This window comes from Emiliania huxleyi (assembly GCF_000372725.1).
Source record: "Emiliania huxleyi CCMP1516 unplaced genomic scaffold EMIHUscaffold_247, whole genome shotgun sequence".
Classification (NCBI taxonomy): Eukaryota; Haptophyta; order Isochrysidales; family Noelaerhabdaceae; genus Emiliania; species Emiliania huxleyi.
In genome coordinates this window covers 127,466-149,539 of record NW_005200197.1, presented here as the reverse complement: position 1 = coordinate 149,539, position 22,074 = coordinate 127,466, and the positions used below count along the sequence as shown (strand labels likewise).

The 22,074-nt window shown below is 65.3% G+C and overlaps 8 protein-coding genes across 8 annotated transcripts in view; 6 read left to right on the top strand and 2 right to left on the bottom strand.

The window, feature by feature from the left end:
* Positions 1-184: 184 nt before the first annotated feature.
* On the top strand, positions 185-7,390 carry EMIHUDRAFT_469091 (ATPase; the record flags this gene model as incomplete). The annotated part of the gene is made up of 9 exons (XM_005778380.1): positions 185-830; positions 899-1,479; positions 5,208-5,272; positions 5,340-5,676; positions 5,780-5,845; positions 5,986-6,039; positions 6,327-6,503; positions 6,586-6,804; positions 6,899-7,390. 9 exons carry the CDS (start codon positions 185-187, stop codon positions 7,388-7,390), a joined length of 2,637 nt encoding a protein of 878 aa, XP_005778437.1.
* A 412-nt stretch (positions 7,391-7,802) lies between these two features.
* On the top strand, positions 7,803-8,668 carry EMIHUDRAFT_367177 (hypothetical protein). Its single transcript, XM_005778379.1, has one exon. The coding sequence runs from the start codon at positions 7,836-7,838 to the stop codon at positions 8,475-8,477; it is 642 nt and encodes a 213-aa protein (XP_005778436.1). The 5' UTR covers positions 7,803-7,835; the 3' UTR covers positions 8,478-8,668.
* Positions 8,669-9,140: 472 nt separating this feature from the next.
* On the bottom strand, positions 9,141-9,950 carry EMIHUDRAFT_237289 (hypothetical protein; the record flags this gene model as incomplete). The annotated part of the gene is made up of 2 exons (XM_005778378.1): positions 9,141-9,803; positions 9,906-9,950. The coding sequence occupies 2 exons, from the start codon at positions 9,948-9,950 to the stop codon at positions 9,141-9,143; spliced, it is 708 nt and encodes a 235-aa protein (XP_005778435.1).
* A 2,879-nt stretch (positions 9,951-12,829) lies between these two features.
* Positions 12,830-13,553, top strand: EMIHUDRAFT_115317 (hypothetical protein; the record flags this gene model as incomplete). Its single annotated transcript, XM_005778385.1, has 2 exons — positions 12,830-13,146; positions 13,220-13,553. The coding sequence occupies 2 exons, from the start codon at positions 12,830-12,832 to the stop codon at positions 13,551-13,553; spliced, it is 651 nt and encodes a 216-aa protein (XP_005778442.1).
* A 471-nt stretch (positions 13,554-14,024) lies between these two features.
* Positions 14,025-16,257, top strand: EMIHUDRAFT_237285 (hypothetical protein; the record flags this gene model as incomplete). The annotated part of the gene is made up of 4 exons (XM_005778377.1): positions 14,025-14,390; positions 14,675-14,740; positions 14,851-15,191; positions 15,699-16,257. The coding sequence occupies 4 exons, from the start codon at positions 14,025-14,027 to the stop codon at positions 16,255-16,257; spliced, it is 1,332 nt and encodes a 443-aa protein (XP_005778434.1).
* A 310-nt stretch (positions 16,258-16,567) lies between these two features.
* EMIHUDRAFT_237284 (hypothetical protein) lies at positions 16,568-18,486 on the bottom strand (the record flags this gene model as incomplete). Its single annotated transcript, XM_005778376.1, has 2 exons — positions 16,568-17,002; positions 17,296-18,486. The coding sequence occupies 2 exons, from the start codon at positions 18,484-18,486 to the stop codon at positions 16,568-16,570; spliced, it is 1,626 nt and encodes a 541-aa protein (XP_005778433.1).
* Positions 18,487-18,804: 318 nt separating this feature from the next.
* On the top strand, positions 18,805-19,320 carry EMIHUDRAFT_367173 (hypothetical protein; the record flags this gene model as incomplete). Its single annotated transcript, XM_005778375.1, has 1 exon — positions 18,805-19,320. A coding segment is annotated over one exon (516 nt), but the record flags the coding sequence as incomplete, so codon positions are not given.
* A 1,270-nt stretch (positions 19,321-20,590) lies between these two features.
* Positions 20,591-22,074, top strand: part of EMIHUDRAFT_457462 (hypothetical protein) — a gene marked incomplete at its 5' end in the record, with an annotated part of 3,976 nt that continues 2,492 nt past the window's right edge. Inside the window, 2 exons of the mRNA XM_005778374.1 lie at positions 20,591-20,925; positions 21,007-21,961. Of these exons, the coding sequence (XP_005778431.1) occupies positions 20,591-20,925; positions 21,007-21,961 (1,290 nt within the window). The remainder of the gene's footprint in view (positions 20,926-21,006; positions 21,962-22,074) is intronic.

Here is a 22,074-nt window from a genome sequence, read left to right as displayed (position 1 = left end):
CCTTATTGGTTTGCTCATTGTTTCCGTGGCGTGTTTCCTTTCGATTTTTTGTGTCGCTCGAGTGTTGTGTGCGTGTGTCCCTCAGTCTCTCTCTCGTGTTGGTGCCCGCCCGCCCGCCCGTGAATGAATGAAATGGAGCGCGGACTTTTACTCGGCGGCGGGCGCTTGCGCTGCAGCACCGCCGATGCCGCAGAACTGCAGCGCTGACGCCGCAACGGTGAAGCACTGGAAGAGTGCGCTCGCCCGCGCGCTCTCCGCCCTCGACGCCACCCTGGCTTTGGCCGGCAGAACTCTCACCGTCGGCATCGTCGGCGGCTCAATCTCGGCTGGGTCTGGCGTCAACCACCCCAGGTTGACGTTTGCGGGCCAGCTGACTGCGGGATCAGAGCGGCTGCGCGTTGTCAACCGGGCAGTGCGTGCGACTGGCTCCGCCTTTCCCTCCTTTTGCCTGGAGGAGTTGCTTCCCGAGCCGGTCGACGTGCTCGTGGTCGAGTTCGCCACGAATGACGGCCACTTTGGCGAGGCCATGCGCGACAGGTCTCTCGGCGCGCCATCCAGCGGCAGCAGCACGATGGCGGCCCACGACTCGGCCCACGATCGCGGCCCACGACTCGGCCCGAGCGCATCGATGGAGCGGCTCCTCCGGCGGGTGCGACTGAGGTGGCCAAGCGCAGAGCCCCTCATCTTGTACATGTGCCGGCCACCCCGACAACCGGCAGCGCCGCCGTGCGAGGGGCTGTATTCCGACGTGGCCACCGCGTACCACACACGCGAGTTGTCCTTGGCCAAGGCGATGGGGGAGGCGATTTCAAACGTCGCTTGGGCCGAAGGTCGGACTCAGAGCACCATACCCAGCGCGCGCGCCGCCTCGGCGAGCTCCGCTGCATCTCCACTGTAGGTGTCCATCCTGATTGCGCTGGTCACGTGGCGGCGGCGGCGATCATCGCAGCGGAGCTGCTGCGCAGGACGAGAGAGCGGCCGTCGGAGCATCAACCGCTGCCGACGGTGCCGCTCCACCTAGACGCGTCGTGGGAGCGGCTGGACGTCGCCTGGAGCTGCCGCACCTGCGACTGGCGCAGCTGCGATAGGCTGCAGCCCGACGCCGCATCGCACGGGTTTGTGGAGCGCGGCTTCTCGACCGCGCGGGTGCCAACCCTTCGCACGCCGTCAGGCGGCCTCGCGGTGCACAGCTGGCAGACGCGCAAATGGGGCTTCGCGAGCGACACCCTCGGCGACGCCCTCGAGCTGAGCGTGCCGGCCTCGAGCCACGTGCAGGTGGCGCTTCTTTGCTCATATCGCAGCGTTGGACGCGTGGGAATCTCGCTCGGACTCGGCGGGGAGAGGACCTATGATCTGCGGTGGAGCGACCGTTCCTCTCAGCAGTGCATCGTCGACGTCGGGAGGAGCGCCGCCAAGCCTCCGATACAGGAGCTGCGGCTGAGGGTGGCAAGCGAGCGAGCGGAGGGCAACCTGGTGAAGGTGTTTGGCGTCTACACACAAGCTATGCGGGAGCGCCCATCCCCGCTGGGCGCGGGAGACCGCCCAGGCGCGCGGGACCTCAGGGGCGCGCCGGGGCGAGTGAGCGAGCCGACTTGCGCACGAGGAGAGGGGTGCACAGTGGAGTGGTGAGGCGGGTTGATCGAGTATATCCGCACTCTTTTTGGATGCGAAGCGCTCTCTCTCTTGTTGTTAGACACAATGTTCCTGTTGCGTGTTGGATTTTTTTAGATTGCGCGCCAAATTGCGGAATACACACAACTCTCTTTGTGTTTTTATTTTTGAGTGCTCTGTCTCGACTCTCGCATATATCCGTTCGTGGGAGCTGGGAGGATGCGGGCTGCCAGTCCCGTGCCCAGGGTCGCGCCAAAAATTCTTTTTGGCACGACACTGGGCACGGCCACGGGACTGGCGCGTGGTTCTAAAATTCTTTTTGGTGGTGCACCTGTGTTAGTGCCAGTGAGTCCCGAAAGAAAGAAAGAAAGAAAACACACAACCCAAGGGAGGGATGGGAGGACGGCACGCCGCCACCACACAGGGATTTTAAGGAGAGGTGTGTGGTGCGCTAGCCGTCGCCCACCCTAGGGAGTCTGCCTCTTCCTATCTCTCTTCGCAGTCTCTCGCCGCTTCTCGCTGCAATCTTCATGCCACCTCGCGGTCGTCCCACTCTCGTCGTTCTCTCCCTTGTCATTTCCTCCTCTGTCGCGTCGTTCTCTTCTGCCTCGTCCTGTGACGCCGCCGCCTGCCGGTCCCTTGTTCTCGCGGCTTCTTTCGCCTTTCGGCGCAACTCCGTCCTCCTCGCGGCGTATCCTGGCCCCTCGAGTCTATCGAGCTCCCCTCGCGCAAGGACCACATTTCTGACTCCCACTCCGATCATTTGCCTCCAAGTCATGTTGTTGCTCAGGTCCACTCTCTCTTCGAACACTCGTGCCTCTACGGATGATGCCGGCGCTGGGGTCCCCTTCGGATGCATCGTGACATCTGACAACTGGATTTCCACTGGTTCGTCCTCCTCGGAGTCATCTTCCCCGTCCTCCTTCCGCTCGGCTCTCCGCTCGGTACGTTCGGCGTGGCTCACCCTCCATGCCGTGAACAGGCGCTTTATCCACCCTATATTCTTCTCTCGTTCCTCTGCCCGTGCCCTGGTCTTGTCGTTGTTTCGCACCCATGTCTGTATGGCCATCGAGGCTGCCTTCCCCACTACCTGTAGTTCACTCGTCACCTCTCCCGCGAGCTCCCTTCTCTTTCTTTCGGGTATGGAGTCCGTGAGTGCGGGTAGCGTGCAGGCAATCACGGGCGCTATTTTGTCGTACTCCTCTTCGGCGAGCGCTCCAAATCTAGACCCTTTCGCCTTTAAGGAGGCTGCCCTCGCTCGTCTCAGGAATGTGGCGGTGTCTTTTGAGTCCGGCGCCTCCCGTTCAACTCTTGCTGTCGCCCTCGCTGTGTGTTTGTCGAGCTTCCGCATGAAGTGACGCGCCTCTTCCTTATTTCCAGCGCAGCTGCCGCTCAGTATGTGCGCCAACGACGCCTGTGGTGGCTCACTGTCTTCTTGTTTCCAGTCGTCCCAGTCTTTCAGTTCCCCGCGTCTCCTCCTTGCCTCGCGCGTCTCTTTTGTGGCCTCATCCCTAGCCGCTTTGCACGCTCTGCATCCCCAGAACGCACTTCTCGTGGCGGGGCCCCTCATTCCCCGTTTCTTTTCCCCCTCTAGAATACGCATGTGGTGTGCCCCGTGTGGCACCCCGACCTGTTGTCTCACCCTGGCCCCCAAGATCGTTTTGGTCGTCACATTGTGATCCCCGACGTCGTCAAATGTCGCCCGCCTGTCCTTCCCCCCGTTCTCGTCCGGTAATCTCATCTTATTATCCCATCGATGCTTGAGGCTGGCTACTGCCACTTCGCTCCACAACCGTCCCGCCACCCCTGCCGTGTGCGACCCCGGCCTCACTGTCTTTCGATATTGCTCGCACACCCACTCGTGCGCGCTCTTACACATGTGTCCGTACGTCCGTCGGTCCACTATCTCCCTCTTCTCTGCGTTCTCTGCCGCCTCCCTTCGCACCGTGTACATGCATGGCCGCGTCCGCACCGCGTCCCGCACCACTTTCGAGGCGTCCTCTGAGTCGTTATCCCCGAGGTGTGCTGTCGCCACCGCGTCGGCGTATGCGTTGCAGGCTACTCCCACGTGTGCTGGCACCCACATGAAGACCACCGCCTCTAGCTTCGATCTATAGTAAGCGATCGCCTCCAGGAGCCCGCCTCTCTCCCAGTCCCTCAGGCCTTCTGGCATCCCTTTGCGGTGCGCATTCTCAATCTGCTGCAGCGCGGGTTTGCAGTCGCATAGCACTAAGCACCGCCGCGATTGCGCATCGCTCGCGCTCGCCATTTTGCGTAAGTATGCGAGTATCGCGTACATCTCCGCGTCTATCGGCTCCCACATGTTCGGCAGCTTTCCTCCCCACATTCCCGCCCCAAACGCTGTCCGTATCTCCCCTTCTTCACAGGGTCCGATTCCGTTGGGATCCTTTACCTGTGTGTCTCCCGGGACGCTCTTTCCGAATCGTGTCGGTCCTTCGAACACGCCGTACGCCACCCTAGGGTTCGGCACGTGCTTTCCATCCTCCGCCATTTTGTCTTCATGGTCCTTTCCTCCGTCCGTCGCTGCAAAGTGTGTGAACTGGTGTGAGACGTGCAACGCGAGGCATGTCTGCGCTACTTTCACGTTCAGGGCTCGTCCCTTCCCCGACCGCAGCGGCTCGCTGTCTTTTCCCATCTTAATTCGCTTCCCGTTGCCGTCCGTCAGCTCTCCCCCCGTCTCAAATTCGTCGTATCGGAGCAAGAAGCGCGTTAGGGGGTCCTCCTGTAGCTCCCCTACTCTGATCGCGCTCGCCCCGTATCCGTGTCCCACAAACAGCTCGTAGTCTTCTTTCTGCCAGTTTATGTGTCTCTGGGGCGCCCCCTCTGGGAACAACGTCTCATCCGCCCCGAGGCTCCCCTCCTGTCGCTCCCTCTCCTGTCTCTCCATCATCTTTCTCACCGCGTCCTTCGTGATCTTATTTTGCTCGGGTATCTCCTCCTCCCATGTCGCGTTCGTATCAAGGCCCGGGGTCCCCTCCAGCTTTATCACTCGATTGTCCCCGTCCTCTCTCGACCCCAGGTGCGTGCCGCTGTCTTGCGCCGGTTTCTTCCCTCCGAGGTAGAGCGTCCTGGCCTTCCCCTCCACTCGGATGTCCGTCCTGGTTCGCCCTTCTTCGAACGTGTGTTCTGTCATGTTGGGTCCGCTCGTGCACACCCCGTTTGCCTCCCTGCTGTATTCAATGAATCGATCGAGCACGTCGCTCCACGACGGAGCATTACTCTTTCCATCGCACGTCTGTGCTCCCGTGCCCAGCGTCGTGCCTCAAAATTCTTTTTTGGGTACCCGAGTCCGGCCGACTAGGGTGCCGACACCGCCATCGATCGCCGCCAACAACCGGCGTGGCCAAAGCGCTCTCCGCCGCATGCAGCGTAGCCGAAGAGCACTCTTCACGGCCAGTCGGCTCCTGCCGTCCCGAGAGTCGCGGTGCCTTTGCTCTGTCGCCAGCCCGCGCGCCGCTTACGATGCGGCGGTGGCCGCTGGCGACCTGGTTGAGGCGTGCTCGCCGCGCTGCTCCCCGCTGCTCCCCGCCCGCTGCCGAAGCTCACCGCGTGCACATTGACCTCGCGTGCTCCAGGACGCTGCCCAGCTGAAAGCGATCGAGCGCCTGGACAGGCTGCACCGAGATATGCTCGCGTGGAAGTGCGCTCGCCAAGGCCACTCACTGCCACCGCCGTCGCGTCTGCGTCACCCACCCGCCTGCTCGCAGACCGCCGCCGCCGCCGCTGCCGCCTCCGCCGCCAAAGGAGAGCGAGTGGAAGGGTCCCACCGTCGACGCCTACGGCGAGCCGACCGGCGGCGGCAGCTTTTACACGGGGGTGAAGAACGAGTCCCCGGGGAGCGGCAAGGGCGGGCTGTGGTCGCGCCTGATGTCGATGGTGGGCGGCGGCGGCAGCAGCAACGACGGCGAGCCGGACCTAGCGAGCGGCGTTGCGGCGCCCAAAGGCATATACATGCACGGTAGCTCTGGGTGTGGAAAGTCGATTCTCATGGACCGCTTCCTCGCGCCGTCGATCCTCCCTCCCGAGGGGGCTTCGGAGGCGTGGGTGCGCCGCGTGCACCTGCACGAGTTTCTGATGGAGGCGCGCCGGCGAGCGCGCACGCTGCTCCGCGTGGCGTGGCGTGAGAGGTTGCCGTGCCCCGCTCCAGGTGCACCAGCGGGCCCACAAGCTACCTACCTACCTACCTACCTACCTACCTACCTACCTGCTCCAGGTGCACCATCGGGCCCACAAGCTAACCCTAACCCTAGCCCTAACCCTAACCCTAACCCTAACCGCTCCAGGTGCACCATCGGGCCCACAAGCTAACCCTAACCCTAACCCTAACCCTAACCCTGACCCTAACCGCTCCAGGTGCACCAGCGGGCCCACAAGCTGCGTCAGCAGATGCCCGAACTGGGCGACCCCGTCCCGTACCTCGCCCACGAGCTGAACCTTCGGCGAAGCTTCACGGAACCTCCCTACAGGCGACCCCGTCCCGTACCTCGCCCACGAGCTGAACCTTCGGCGAAGCTTCACGGAACCTCCCTACAGGCGACCCCGTCCCGTACCTCGCCTACGAGCTCTCGTGCGAGACACAGGCACCGCCCTCCTTGCCCCCGCCCCCTCTCCCCCGCGGACTGAGCACCCACCTCCCGCCCTCTGCCCCCCCCTCCCGCCACCTCCGCCCCCCCTCCCGCCACCTCCGCCGCCAGGTGCTCGTCCTCGACGAGGTTGCGGTCACCGACATTGCGGACGCGCTCATGCTGCGCAAGCTCTTCCGGCGCCTCTTCCACAACGGCATGGTCGTCGTCGCTACCTCGAACCGAGCGCCGGACGACCTCTACCTCGGCGGGCTGCAGCGCCCCTCCTTCCTCCCCTTCATCGACGACGTCAAGGCGCGCGGGGGCGGCCGACGAGGCCGCGCCCGGCTCTTCGCTCCTGACCGCGCCAGCCTCCGTCTCTCCCCCCTAGGAGCGGTGCGACGTGCACGAGCTCCAGTCGACAACGGACTACCGCACGCTCGCCGCCGAGGCGTCGCCGCTCGCGGAGCTGCCGCCGGACGGCGCGGGCACCTTCTTGCACCCGCTCGACGAGGCGACGGGGAGCAGCGCGCGCAGGCTGTGGGAGGCGCTGGTCGCGGGCTCGGCCACGGCCCCGCAGACGCTGCGCCTCTCGGGCCGCACGCTGGACGTGCCGGAGGCGAGCGAGGAGGCGCGCGCCGCTCGCTCCCCCTTCGGAGAGCGGCAGGGCCCCCCCGCTACCTTGCCGGACCCCCCTCCCGCAGGCGCGCGCCGCCCGCTTCTCGTTTGCAGAGCTCTGCGGCACCCGCCCTGGCATCGCACCGCTCGGGCCCGAGGACTACTTGCGGGTGGCCAAGGCGTACGCGGTGGTCGTGCTCGAGGGCGTGCCGCAGCTCACCCTCCACAAGGCCACCGAGCTGCGGCGGCTCATCACGGCCGTCGACGCGTTTTACGACGCGCAGGTGCTGCTCGTCGTCACCGCCGCCGTGGCGCCCGCGGACCTCTTCCTCGCCGAGGGCGCCGACTCGCACGCAGACAAGTTCGGCGACGTGATCGGCAACATCGTGCAGGACAGCGGAGACGAGGAGTTCGCCTTCGCCCGCACGCTCTCGCGGCTGCAGGAGATGCGCACGCATGGCTACGTCGCGCGCTGCGCCGGCGGCGTCTCGCCCTCGAGCGTCTGGATCGCTCACGCGCTCGGCCTCGACAAGAAGAAGAAGAAGAGGAAGAAGAAGGAGGGGGAGGCACAGGTGTGACTGCCGCCCCCAGCCGCGGGCGCACTCCGGGCCCGATCCTCTCAACCCTCGCCGTCGAGGTGTAAAAACCGACCGCCACTCCCACTCCACCCCCTGTGCGCGTGACTTGCATGCCTTGCGGCGATGGCGCATCAAGCCTCCCGTTTCGCGAGTGCTCCGACCCGTCCTACGATTTAGTCTTGCTGCCGACAAAATTAGAGCTTTGCCTTGGCTAGGGCCCCCCACACCAGTTGACAACACCAACTCTATCTCTCACCAGAGTTGCGACAGTCGTTTTGTGGCTGAAATCCTCACTCTGAACACTCTCGCCTCTCGCGGTGTGCATGTTCTCATCCCCGGGTCATGCTTTTTGGTGTACCGGGGCAACAAATTCTTTTGTCGCAGAGGTGCCACCCGGTTGCTCGCTTCGAGGCTGCCCTGTCTGTGTCCAAGAGCTGAGTGCAAAATGCGATCCTTCCGAGCGCTCGCTGTCCTCGCCTCGGCGTCATCAGCCAGCGCTCTGTCGCCAGGGTCTGTGCTCCACTCGCCGCTCCGGCGACGCCAGTCTGCGCCAGTCTGCGCCGAGGAGCGATCGGCTCTTCCTCTTCTGCCTGCCATTTTCAGCACCGACGCCGCCGTGGCCGAAAGTGGGCTCGACTCGGCCCTTGTGCCGCTGCGCATTGCCGCTGGCGTGCTGATGATCCACCACGGCTCGGAGGGCGGATTGGGCCCGGCCAACTTTGGCACGCCAGGCTTCGAGGGCTTTGTGGACTTCATCATCAAGCCGTACTTCGGCTTCCTCCCTGGCGACCCGGCGCTCTGGTCTGCGCTGCACGACTACGCAGAGTTCTGGGGCGGGCTGCTCGTGGCCATCGGCCTTCTCACGCGGCCGGCCTCGCTGCTCCTCTTTGCCACGATGGCGTGCGCAGTTTACTTCCACCTCGCATCGACCGGACTCCAGGGCTTCCCGCTCGGCCATGTGGAGAACTACAGCTACAATTTCGAGGAGCCCGTGCTCTACGCGCTGATCTTTTGGCTCCTGTCCAAGACCGGAGCCGGCTCGATTTCCATCGACGAGAAGATTGCTCAGGCCTTTGACGCAGAATGAACCCGGCAAGAGGGTGGGCGAGAGCCGAACATGCGTACGCAGCCCCTTGGAGCGCGAAGCATCCGTAGCCCTCCGCTCTACTGTGGAGCGCGCGAGGGGCTGGAGCGGTGGAGCGGACCAGAATCGCAGAGTGTCCACGCATGAAGGCACGCATGATTTGGGGTGATAAATAAAAATAAATAAGGCGGGTCAAACTCTGAGACGAGATGGGATTTAGGGACATGTGAGATGTGTCCCCGCCCTGCACGATCTTGGTGTGAGGGAAGCTTGGGGTGCACATGGCGTGACGCCTGCAACCCAAACGCGCAAGCAGGCGTCACGCCAAGCCAAAAGCAAAACGACGGGGCGGCCCAAACGCGGAACGCGAACGGCCAACGGGCCCGTTAGTAAAGGTAAAAAAGGACACTTCTGACGTCTACTAGGAGATGGATAAAAAGGAGCAAGTCCCCGCCCTGCGGTCTTTGTGCAGGGTCTTTGTGTGTATACCCACACAACATACAACATGTACATGTGTGAAGCTGTGCAGCTGCCGTGAGAACTACATGCATGTGGTACATGTACAGCAGCGACACACGGCACACGCTAGGGCACACGCGCCGCGCGTGCAGGTATTCGCTTTGTGTATGCGCGCGTCCGCCGAGAAACGGGCAGACGCCGCCAAAATCAGCCGATGGCGGGCCGGTCCATTCGCCCATTCTCCATCTCGGTCCCTTTCCTCCGGTCCTTGTCGAAGGTCTGGTCGCGAGCGTCGTCGGCAGCGTAGAAGTAGTCCTGGTGAGTCTTTGGCGTGATCTCGTCGATCGCCCACCCCTTTGCTCGCAAGGAAGCCGCTATGGCGTTGAGTCGGATCGCGTTGACGCCGAAGTCCGTCTGGCCCACGCGGGAGCTCGAGCGCACCTGGATGCCCTGCTCCCTCCCGCCCGCCATGGCGAACTCGACGTCGTCGATGTAGCCCTTCTTGAGCGCCTCGAACTGGACGTACAAATAGCTGTCCGTCTCCTTCACGACCGCGAATCCGCCGCCGTCGATGAAGCTCTGCCCGGGCTTGTACTCCTTGACCGCACTGGCCAGGGTCTTAAACGGGGCCGGGTCATCCGCCGGAGGCCTCCAGGGCGAGATGAGTGTGTCCACGCCCGTCAGGATGCGGTCCTCCAAGAGGCTGTCTCCGGTGGTGCTGAAACAGTTCGGCTTCCCGTCGCACCCGCGCAGCCCTGAAAACGTGACGGGGTCCGCATCTATGGATTGCTCGTTGATGGTGCGCTTCAGCACGCCGAGGTCCTTTGGCGGCGTGCCGCGGCGCTTGGCCTTGTCGACGTAGCTTGCGTACTCTGGGATCGCGTTGTCAAAGGCGCCGGCGCGGCGGATGGGCGACGAGGCGACGGCGGCGGCGGCGCCGCCGCCGATGACTGCACGGCGCGTGCTCCGCACGGCCTCGCACGAGACGACGAGGAGGAGGAGCAGGCGAACGATCATCGTGGAGGCTGAAGCGAAGGGCCCGGAACACACGAAAGCGGTCGGCGAGCTGACGCTCGACAACAACAAAGAAGGTGCGCCGTCCAACTGCGAGCTGCGAATAGGACCGCCGCAAGGCGTGGCCTGGGGCGGTTGAGCATCCCTACGGGGGAGCCTTGCGCTTTTTTTCAACCAGAAATCACGACTCTCACAGTGTCAGTGATTTGGGCTCGGCAGCTTGTCAGCCCTCAGCCGAAGCTGGGGCCGGTCCCGTAGCCGAGAGAGAGAGCCCGCGTCGATGAGTTCGACGCGGTCGGGGGGGGCTGCGGAGAGGCCAGCGAGGTGGCGATCGCTGTGCACTCACTGATTGCTCATGCATGGCCGGGGCCGCGATGTGTGAATTTGGAAATCGGGTCAGCACTTCCCTTGGGATGAGAGGAAGGTTAGTCTAACGCTTGAAGTAGGCAAAGTATACCGGGCGGTCGCCGTAGACACGGTTGAGGTAAAGGCCAGACATCTTGCCCCTGACGGGTGAGACAAGGGTGTTGATGCGCCTGAGAGCGGCACGAGTGAGGAGGCCGCGTGCTGCAGCTTGCATGCAGGTGGCCAAAGACACCACTGCCTGCTGTGCCGTCAGCTCTTCACGCCACTCCTGTCGCCGAGTCAGCACTTCGACTCGGCGCTCGCCTGCCACTTTCATGCCCTCCAGCTGCTCTGTCACCGCTGCAAGAGCAGTGTCAGCATGCACCTTCATGCCCTCCAACTGCTCTGTCACCGGCAAGAGCAGTGTCAGCATGCAGGATGTCGGGGGAACTCAGTGTATGTACTTTTTGCACGGTATTCGGATTTTTAGCAATACCATTGTTTGTTCGGATTTTCGCTATTTGGTCGTGTGGGTGTGAATGCCGGTATTAGTCAACGGTACCGCGTCGGCGACGCGGGCGCCTTGCGGGCAGAGCCCTTAGCCACCCTTTATCTTGCGCGGTCAAAACTCGAAGCGTAAAAGAAAGAAAGAAACCGAGTAACCCAAGTGAGGGATGGGAGGACGGCACGCCGCCACCACACAGGGATTTTAAGGAGAGGAGTGTGGTGTTAGCCCTCGCCCACCCTAACCCTTGGTCGTCTGCCTCTTTCTATCTCCCTTCGCTCCTTCGCAGTCCCTCGCCGATTCTCGCTGCAACCCTCATGCGTCATGGTACCTCGGCCCTCGCGGTCGTCCCAACTCTCGTCGTTCTCCCTCCTGTCGTTTCCTCCTCTGTCGCGTCGCTCTCGTCTGCCTCGTCCTAAAGAAAAGAAAGAAAACACACAACCCAAGGGAGGGATGGGATGCCTCGTCCTGCGACGCCGCCTGCCGGCAAAAAAATTCTTGCACCCGCCTGTCCCCCGGGTCGATATTGGCGTGTCCGGACCAGAGCTTGGCAACCTTGCTTTCACGACCGTGAAATCAAGTACGTATTGCAAGAACGTGGGCGGAAATGCCCCCAGCCCACACGCCCTTGCTGACGACACGCCAGCGCCCCTCGCGTACGTGCGCCTCAGCTCAATCACGGACGTACTTCGACACTACGTACGTACTGTCAAAACAGGGACGTACATACATGCAAGTACGACCTTAATCCTCAAATTTTCTCTTCGGCTCGCTCCGCTCGCTTCTGTGCGCAAGAGCCGGTCCTCGCGCCGGACGTCGGCGGCTCCTGGCCCTATCCTGGCCCTAATCTACGCAGAGAACCCAGCCGGGGCGGCCGCCGTAGCCCTCGGCCCAAACGTATCCCTGGCCGTTCACCAGCGGCGCGTTCTCCGCAGCCGCTGCACGGTCTCGTCAGTCAGCAGGGTCTTCGACTGGCGGTCCTCGATCATGGCCCCCTGATGATATTTAAGCGCTCGGAGCACTTGTTAAGATGTACACAAACAGGGCACCCAGGGGGCACCCACCCCACCCTCCCAACGCCGACCTGGAGAGCGCCCCCCCCCCCCCACCCACACACAACCACCCGCCGCCGCCGCCGCAGCGCTTCAGACCTCATCCGACCATATCTTGAAGTGCTTCTTCTTGAAGTGCCTACGAGACCGCACGAGGTAAGAGGAGTTGGGGGACATCTCAAACAGGCAATCTGGAAATGGGGGTGTGGGGCCGTCGGCTGGCAGGGGGTTTTGCGCACGAGCTCCAAATGTTGCCGTTGTCGGGGAAGGTCAAGAGCTCGCCGCACGGGACCACCGTTCCGCGTGGTCCAGCCGTCGGGCAAAGGCAGCGCCACTGCTTCGTACCAACAGCCGCCCCCTTTTGGCAGACGCCAAAGGACCACATCTTGCCGGGCGCAGAACCCTTCGCTTGGGCATCGTGGGTGCGATGTAGTCGTCGGTCTTGCAGCGGGAGGCGGCCCACTGCTCTGCAGTGCAGCCTTTCCACTCCGGCCGGGACTGCTTCCACGGCTGGTACGACGGCATTGCCACCTCGGGGCCGGACGCAGCCGCCTGCGGCGGCGCCGGCGCGCCCGCGGGTAGTGCCGCTGTCCGCTGGTCAGAGCCGTCTGCCGCCTCGCCCGCGCCGGCGGCCGCGGGCGCCGCTGCATCGGCGGGCGGAAAGTACGCGTGCATGGTGCAGCGCCGCTGGCGACGGCGAAGGAGGCGGAGCGTGTCTTTGCCACAGCCAATAAGAACGTGCGAGTACGGTCTTGTTTTGGGCAAAACAAGAACGTGATTGCATCACTCGCTAAGGACGTGAAAACAAGGCCTTCCCCAGGGTAAGTACGTACGTATCTCTGAAAATTTTCTTCGCGCGCTTACGCGCGCGACGAGTTCACGCCCTACGGGCGTGTGGCCTGCGGCCACTAAGGTTGCCAAGCTCTGGTCCGGACGAGCCGCAGTTGCGGAGCGCTCGCCGGCTCCTCGCCGGGCCGCTAATGTATATGACCGCCTCCCCAGCCTGGGACGGCTGCTGCTTCGACTGCGCCGCGCCGTGCGCCGAGGATCCGTGGGCTTCCGTGAACCACGCTGTGCGCCTCTGCATCCGCTGCGCCGGCGCGCACAGAGCGCTCGGCGTCCACATCTCCTTTGTGCGTTCGCTGCAGCTCGACGAGCTCTCCGCCGCCGAGATGGCCACCATGGCGCGCGGCGGCAACGACCGCTGCCGCGAGTTTCTCGAAGCGAAGGGCGTGCCTCGTCGTGTGTGGCTGGCGCTCGCGCTCCCTCTACGCTACCAGACGCCGGCGGCCGACCTGTGAGCGCATCGCGCCCGCCGCGCCGCTCCCGCCGCGCCCTCCCTCCCACCGCACCCCTCACCGCCCCCCAAGGTACCGGCGGGTGCTTGCTGCAGAGGCGGCCGGCGAGGAGGTGCCCACAGAGATGCGCGCCGTGGCGCTGCCGCCGCCGCCGGTGGCGCCGGCGCCGGAGCGACGCGCCTCCTGGACGCCCGACCGGGAGGCGGCCTCGTGCGAGCTCTGCCGCCAGTCCTTTTGGCTGCTGCAGCGGCGGCACCACTGCCGGCGCTGCGGCCGGTGCGTGTGCGGCGCCTGCTCGCCTCCAGAGTCGGCGCGGCCGCTGCCGCAGCGGGGGCACCTGCAGCCGGTGCGCCACTGCATCCTGTGCGTGCCCAAGCCGGCGCGCCCCATCGCCGGCATCGGCTAGGCGGAGAAGAAGCGCCACCGAGGCGCGCCCGCCGGCTGCGCCGCCGGAGCGGAGACACGGAGGCGGAACGCGGAAGCTGGTTGTGTGACCGGGGCCGAGACAGTCCCGCGTCTCGGCCGGTGTGCGTGGCGTGATGTGATGTGTGTTTCAAGGCCATAAAACGCCAGCCCCACTTTCTTTGGCTGCTTCATCGCTTCGCCGTCGGCGACGGACCACAACGGTCAACGCGGTCCAAAACCTGTCCAAAACGCGCAGGAATCCAGCAGGAAAGGGAGAGCTCTCATCGTAAGTAAACAGGCGACGCACAGTCAGACCAACGACTGGGACACCGGCACGGTAGAGGTGGGCGCAAGACGGAAGGGATAGAAAAAGAAAAAAGAAACCGCGGTTAGCCGCTCCAGCCTCGGCCTTCGCGCGTCGACCGTCTCGCACGCGGCTGCGGTCTCGCAGCGGCGCGCAGCCACGCTTATCATGCCCGACAACGTGGGCTCGCTGCCGCCGGCCGTCGGCGATGCGTCACCGGCGCGGCACGCGGGCCGGAACATCACCCCTGCGGAGGCGGTCGTCCATCTCATGAAAGGGAACCTAGGCCCTGGCGTGCTGGCGCTGCCGCTCCAGTTTGTGCGTGTCGGGCCCTCGATCGGCCTCTGTATTCTCGCGGTGGTGGGCGTTCAGGGCGTCTACTGCATGTGGCTCATTGTCGCGACGCAGCATGCGGCGCACTTCCGCGGCCGCGCCTCGGGCACACGTCGGGTCCCGTCGACAAAGGCGCTGAGCTTCGAGGACCTCGGGTGGCTGGCGTTTGGAACGCCGGGCCGCTGCGTGGTGCAGGCGGCGGTCTGTGTTCTGCAGGCACGCGTGTCGCTCTGCCCAACCCCCGCACATCCTTGCCGCCTCGCGCCACGAGAGACTTTGAGCAGAGTCCCCCAAGCACAGCACAAAGGCATGCTCACGAAGACCGCGTGTGCCCGAGTAGCTCGGAGTGTGCTCCGTCTTCCTGGCGCTCGTCGGCGAGAACCTCGTCGAGGCGGCCGGCATCGCGCGGTGGCAGGCCGCCTCGGGTACCCCACGCCGGGGCCGTGCCATCGCTCGGCGTGACACGTCCATGACACGTCCCGTAGGCCGTCACGCTCGCCTACCTCGCCTGCGCCGCCCTCTCGCTCCTCCCCTCGCTCGCCGACCTCTGGGTCCCGGCACCCGTGACGCCCAGTAGCCGCCGCCCAGTCGCCGCCGCCCGGTCGCCGCCACACAATAGCAGCCATAGAGTAGCCGCCGCCCAGCCGCCGCCGCCGGCGAGGAGGGGCAGGCGACGAGCGCGGCTCTGCTGCAGGTGCTCTCCGCCTTTGGAACCGCGGCCATGTTCTTTGCTCTCGGCTCCGCCTCGACCGCCGCGGTCTTCCGCCTCGAGCACGCCGCCGCCGCCGAGGCGATCGACGCGACGCTGCCCGCTCCGCTGGGCGGCTACCTCCCTTCCAACCTCTCCTCGCCGCTGCTGCAAGAGCCCTCTCCTCCTGCCGCCGAGGGAGGGGCGAGCTTCACCGCGATTGGCGGCGCCGCGGCCTCCTGCTTCTACGCCTTGGAGGGCGTCTCCATGGTCCTCCCCGTCGGCAACGCGCTCGCGCCAGAGCCACACCCACGGTATCCGCTGCTGCTCGTCGGGGCGCTGAGCGCGGTGGTGGCCACTTTCGCCACCGTCTCCGCCGCCACCGCGTCCGCCTTCCCCGACATCTCCTCCGCCTCGATCACCGCCGACATGGCCCGCCGCTTCGAGGGCACCGCCCACGCCCCTCTCTTTGCGCTCGCAAACAACGTTGTCACGGTGGGCGCATCTCCGCCCATCTCCGCCCGGCGCCCGCCCGCCACCCTCCGCCATGCCCTGCCCGCCGCCTCCTCCTCGCGCCGGCCCCACCTCTGCTCACATAAACCTCTGCTCACCACCCGCCGCATGTCTCGCCCGCTGCCAGGCGGCCGTCGTGTGCACCTTCCCGCTGCAGCTCACCCCGGCGCGGCTCGTCCTCGACTCGCTGCTAGGCCTCACCCCCCTCCCCGCTCTCGCCCTCCACCCCTGCCCGCCCTCACCGTGGCCCTGGCCCTAGGCCTCACCTCCCTCCCCGCGCGGCTCGCGCTGCGGCTGCTTCTCGTCAGCGGCTGCTACGCGCTCGTCCTCTCCCTCACCAACCTCGCCACCCTGATCGACCTCGTCGGAGCGGTCGCAAACACGGTCCTCGCCGCCTTGCCGAGCGCGATACACGCAAAGCTGCTCCTCTCGCGGGCGGCGCTCCGGGAGCCAGCCGACACCGTGCGCCTCAACGGCGACGCCGCCGCCCTGCCCGAGCCGCGGCCGTGCCACCGGAGGCTCGCGCGTGCGCTCTCTCGCTTGTGGTCCGAGGTCGCCCGCCGCTCTGGAGGCGGCGGCGGCTCGCGAGACGACGTCGCGCCGCTCAGCACGCCGGCTGGCGCAACGTGCGATGCCTCTCTCGAAGCGAGCGACGCGAACAGGCAGCGTGGGCGAGCGCCAGACCGATTTCCGCGGCTCAGCCATGCGGAGCTGCTCTCCCTCGCCACCGACGCCCTGATCATCTGCTTTTGCGCCCTGGTCATGTGTGCCGGGCTGTACCATGCCGCCACCGCTCCCACGCCCAGCAACCCGGGCGAGCCGGCCACGAACAATTCGATGGTTGCCCACCCCGTGACGAGAGAGTGATGTGTGTCTGGTGTGGCGTGTGCGGCGGATGGTTCACAGTCGAGAGCATCGCACCATCGACCCCGTCGCCCGTGTCCTCTCGGTCTCGCGAGAGGCGAGTCTTCGCGGTCCAATTCCCTCCGAACACGATATCCCATACCGTCGAAACATTTTGTTACCGTGAATCACAGTTTTTTCACAGAAAACGACACACACATGTGTCACATGCTCACAACTCACATCTCACATCCCACACGCGAGACCACAAAGTCAAAACTTGAAGGCCACGACTCACACGTGCGCTCGCGAGACACGAGTGACTCGAGTGAACTCACCCGCCGTCTTCCTCGCCCTCCAGCCGCATGTACCCACCCGCGGCCGCCTTCCCGTTACCGCCCTTGTCCGAGCGCATCTGTTGCTTGGACCGCGAGCGGCGCACCTCCTTCATCTCCCGCGCCTCCTCGACGAAGCGCGACAGCGCCGAGCCCTCGAGCCTCCCGCGAGCCATCTCCGACGCAATCCCGAGCAGCTCGGCATTCGCCTCGACGAGCGAGCAAAACTCGTTGAAGTCGAGCGCCCGGTCGCCGTCGCGGTCGGACGCCGCAAAGGCAGCCTCGAGCCGCTCGGCGTCGATGGGCGCCCTTCCCGTCGACGCGCGCTGCCGCTCGGCGGCGTAGGCGACGACGCGCCGGAGCGAGGAGAGGGTGACGCCGCCCTCCGCGTCGAGGTCGCAGGTGATGAAGGCGAGCTTGAGCCGGTCGAGCGGCTCGCCTGCGGCGCGGCGCGAGGAGCCGTCGCGGGCGCGTCGCCACGGTGGGTGGCTGGCAGGGCGGGCGGGTGGTGGCGGTGGCGGTGGTGGCTGGCGGGGCGGGCGGGCGGGCGGGCGGGTGGTGGTGGTGGCGGTGGCGGTGGCGGTGGTGGTGGTGGTGGCTGGCGGGTCGGGCGGGTGGTGGTGGCGGTGGCGGTGGTGGCTGGCGGGGCGGGCGGGCGGGCGGGTGGTGGTGGCGGTGGCGGTGGTGGCTGGCGGGGCGGGCGGCGCTCGCAGTTTGGCGAGAGGACGGCGAGGCCCTGGGTGAGCTCCGCGAAGGAGAGCGAGCCCGACTCGTCGGTGTCGAAGAGGCGGAAGAGGCGCCGCGCGTAGCCGGGCGCCGCGCCCGCCAGGTCGAGCGCGTCCACAAACTCTTCGTACTCGAGTCTTCCGGAGCCGTTCGAGTCGAGCCGGTGGAAGCGACGCAGCAGCTCGACGAGGCCGTCGGCGTCCAGCTGCAGCAGCGGCGCGAGCGACTTGACCTCGAAGGTCTGCGCGACCTCGCGGCCGCCCTCGTGCGCCACTGCGGCCAGCCACGCGTCCTCGTAGCTGTGGTTCGTGCACGGCACGCCCAGCGCCGCCGCCATCGCCGCGCGCACGTTGCCTGCGAAGAGGCGCGGGTCGGACAGCTCGGCTTGGGACGGCACGGCCGGAGAGAGGAACTCGACCGACAGCGAGTTTGCGGGCTGGAGCATGGCGTACAGGAAGACCTCGTACCCGCGCACGGCGCCCGACACGTCTAGGGGGCGGGTCCCGTACCGCAGGATCACCGGCTGCACGGCCTCCCCGACGGCAAAGGCGCCCGGCCGGAACTGGATGAGGGCAGAGCCGTTGGTGACGGTCCCTTCGGGAAAGACAAGCAGGCGCGGCCAGCCCGGCTCGAGGCAGCGCCGCTTGATGGTGTTGGCCGCCTCGGCCCGCGCCTCCGCCGTGCGCCGGTCGACGAAGATCGTCTCCATCGCGCGGGCGATCCTCCCGACAATCGGGATGGACGCGACGCCGTGGTGGGAGAGCGTCATGGGCATCTCGTAATAGGTCCAAAAGAAGACGTCGATGAGCGAGTAGTGCGGCGCCGAGACGAGGACTCGCGGCGTCTTGACGCCTTGAACTGCGTCGGGGCGCGTCACGGGGATCCTCCAGTAGCCGAGGCACCACAGGGCGACTCGCGCCAGCCACTGGATCGGGTGGAGCAGAAGCCGCCGGGCGGCGTTGAGGGGCTTTGATCCGTCGGCTCCGATGGTGGCGAGCACCGCCAGGGCGCCGGCGATCAGGACGGCCACGATGAGGACGATGAGACGGATCGGAAAGAGCGAGACCGCGGTCAAGGCCATCCCCGCGTGGCCGCACATGCCCGGCGCAAACGGCCGCAACCCGAACGGGTTGACGACTCGCGGCACCCGCTCGAGGATGTGGCTGGGCTGCCTGCCAACAGTAGGACTCATGCCGCGACTCGCAGTGTGGGCTCTATTTGGCTCGCCGCCGCAGCTCAGGTGCGGTGTGTTTTTTTATTTTCATAGCTGCACGAACGACGCACGGAGAACGACCCCTGGAATTGCGACTCGCCGCTTTCCTCCCGCTGTGCATTTGTGTGAGCTCTGTGTCCTCAATTGCCAATACCTACTAACGCCTGAAGACATGACATGTAAGAAACGGATCGCCCTCATCGCAAACCCCGTCAGCAGTCCTCCTCCGCGGGAATGTCGTATCGGGAGGCGGCGGGAGCAGAGAGCCCCGCCAGCCGTCCCAGCGCCTCGAGCAGCGCCCTCGCCGTGATCCTCGCGCTGCTGCTCGTGACGGTCGTCTCTGGCTGGCGCGCGTGGCGGCAGCGGCGAGCACCCAGGAGGCAGAGAGGGAAGCAGCCCGCGGAGAGAGCGTTCCGGGAGCGGGCTAGGAGGCGGGCTGAAGCGAGGGCGACGGCGGCTGAAGCGAGGGCGGCGGCGGCGGCGGCGGCAGCGGAATCCGCGGCGGCGGAGCAAGCAGAGGCAGACGGGAGGGAGGGAGAGGGGCAGCAGACTGGCGGTTCGCCCGACTGGGTCACCGTCCAGCATCTGCCGCAGACGTCGACGGCAGAGGGCTGGCAGGCGAGGGAGCCGCTCAGTGATCCGGCATCCGATGGAGCTAGCGAGGCGGGATTGGCGCACGGCGGTCGCTCCACCCCCTCAGCACCGCCTCACCCTGAGATCCTCTCGCTGGCGGCCGCTACCTTCGACACCGGCCGTCGACGCGCCCGAGTCCACAATAGGTGGCGAGACTACGTGTATCGTGTGCTTCACTAGGCCGAAGACGCACGCCGCTCTGCCGTGTGGCCACCAGTGTGTCTGCGGCCCCTGCTCCGCTCGGCTGCGAGCGTGCCCGTATTGCCGAACGCCAGCCGAGCGCTGGTGGCACGTGCGCGTGGTGTGATCGCCCATTCGGTCGCTCGGTCGCCTGGCGGCACATCCGGAAGTGCACCTGCAAACAGGGATTTCGGCTTTGCGCGGCGTCTCCCGCCCTCTAGCCCCTTCTTTAGGCGCAGTAGGTAGGTAGGCTAACCCTAACCGATATGTTTGGCTCACCCGCGGTATGTTTGGCTCACCCGCCAGGGCGCTCGTTGCTCCTCCCTCTCTTTGTATCTTCCATATTGCTCCGGTAGGACGCAATGAGACACGCTCCGCTGCAACCTCCGAAGCCTCCCGTAACGTCTAACCGCCCGCCGCGCTAACTGACTCCTCATCACCTCCCTACCAACATACATAGGTAGTAAGGTGAAGAACAGCCAGGCTCGGACTGGACACCAACGCGGTATGGGTGGACGCTAGACAGATGATGACGACACGCACGAGCGACACACAGACACAAACAAGCTCACAAGACACACAGCCAGCTGGCTGCCACACACCCTGAGTCGGCGTACACATAACTCAGGGCCACATCCTCCCTGTCGCCCCCCCCAGCACTCCACGGTGCCAAGGGCACAAACAAGGGCACAACTCAAACAACAGACGACAGGAAGTGATATGTGAGGCTAGAGCAGTTTGCTCCACCTCTAGCAATCTCACCGGCCTGCGAGGCACGGACGAGACCGTATGTGGGGTCTAGTGAGGTGTCTATGGACGCCCTCCTCAGAGGCTAGCCGCCTACGGCTAGCCCTTCTCGCACTCACAGGCGATGACAGTCCAATGTATGAGCGTATGCAAGTTGAGGCGCGTGGGCTAAATCTAGGCCGCACGTCGTGGCACTATGACGAAGTAGGGGCGGTCACGCAGAGAAAGAATTCACAGGAAAGAACCACGCCCAACGGTCCATTCCCCCTTGTCCCCCCCCACCCCTTGCCCCCCAAGCTGGTCTGGACTCTGGTGCGCCTCCCTCTGCCGCCAGCGATGTCGCAAACGCGCCTCGCTCCGAGCCGATCTGCTGACGGCGGACGCCTCGCAGCCCAACCCCGCCGAACCCCGCGTCAAGCGCCACCACGCGAGCGTGAAGCGTCACCGCGCGAGTGAAGCGCCGCTTCTCCTCGCGGCTGTAGTACCCCCCTCTCTCGCATACCTGCAGGTACCGCCTGCCTCTATGATCGCGCGCGCGTTTGCCGTCATGCTCTCTCTCGCCGTGCGCGGCTCGTTCGCCGTCAGCCCGATCGTCAAGAGCCCGATCGGCACAAACTGTTCGGCCGTCAAGAGTGCGTACAAAGAGTACGACTGCTGCGACCTCCCTGGCGAGACCCAGATCACCGAGACGCCAGAGCTTTGCCCAGATGTCGAGACCATCATTTCCTACGAGGCAAAGGTGGGCATCTACAACGATTGCCCGACGGAAGAGATCTTCTACTCCTACCTGGCCGACAACCCCTCGGCCCCCGGCTACACCGGCTGCGTGAGCGAGGACTCGCTCGAGCCTTGCGGCTGGTGAGCGCTCTCCCTGCAGCCCCCCTCGGAGCTCTTCAGTCCCGTCTACCACGCCGATGATATCACCAACACCTGCGATAGGGATGATTACTACACGTACGACCGCATCACCAACACCTGCGACCAAATTGCCTCTGTCAAAACCGCCCTCCAAGTCGTCCGCGGCGGCTCGCCGACCCACTCTGCGGACATGCTCCGCCTCACTGAGGCCGAGACGCTGCCGTCCATTACCTTCCCGATGATGCCGATGACGTATCCAAACGTCAGGACGGACGCATCCATCCCGGAGTTCCAGGCGCGCGAGCGCGGCCACTCCCTCCTTCACGGCAACAGGCAGAGCTACTTCGGCCGCTTCCAGAAGGAGCGAAGCGAGGTTGTGACCTACATGAGCGAGTTGACCGACGGCGCTGTGGCCCTGGCGGACGTGCACGCAAAGGTGTGCGAGTACCACAACCTCGACCCGTCTCAAATTGCGGCACCCACCGAGGGTGTGTTGGCGACTTGGAACATGGCATCGCCGTGGGCCAATGCGGGCTGGCACTACTGGACAGACGCCAACCAGCTCCCGGTGCTCGAGAGCTTCCTCGTCGACCAGAACATCCACCTGGTGAATGAGGCCTTCTCACCCGTACCGTCGTGGGCGGAGGGCGCCATCGTGCTCGCCGACCAGCTCTTGGAGGGCCTCTACGGCATCACACCGCCGCATGCTCCGCTCGAGTACTCGGCTCGCAGCTACGTCAGCGAGGACTGGGATGACGCGCCGCAGTCTATGGCGCGCATGATCTGCGAGAACACCTGCACGAAAGACGGGGAAGACAGGGGCCTTGCCTCGATCTTCGCCTCCAACGGGATGTGCTCCGACGGGGTTGACGGCTATCAAGCGGTGTGCGATCCCGGAACTGATTGCGATGATTGCGGCGCGCGGCCCGCGAGCGGCGGCTCGGGAGGGGACGTAGCCGAGGACCCCGCGTGCTTCTTCGGGGACTCGCGCCTCCTCCTTGCCAACGGCAGTCGGATTGCGCTCTCAATGGCTGAGGTACCCGATCGCACCCGCGCGCATGTTTTCCGCTAGCTTTGGTCCGCGCCAACCACATCCTCCGCCCCCCACATCCTCCGCCCCCGTCCTACCAGGTGGGCATGCGTGTCGCC

Coding starts and splice junctions, on each gene's coding strand:
- EMIHUDRAFT_367177 (XM_005778379.1), top strand. CDS start 7,836: ATGCGATCCTTCCGAGCGCTCGCTGTCCTCGCCTCGGCGTCATCAGCC.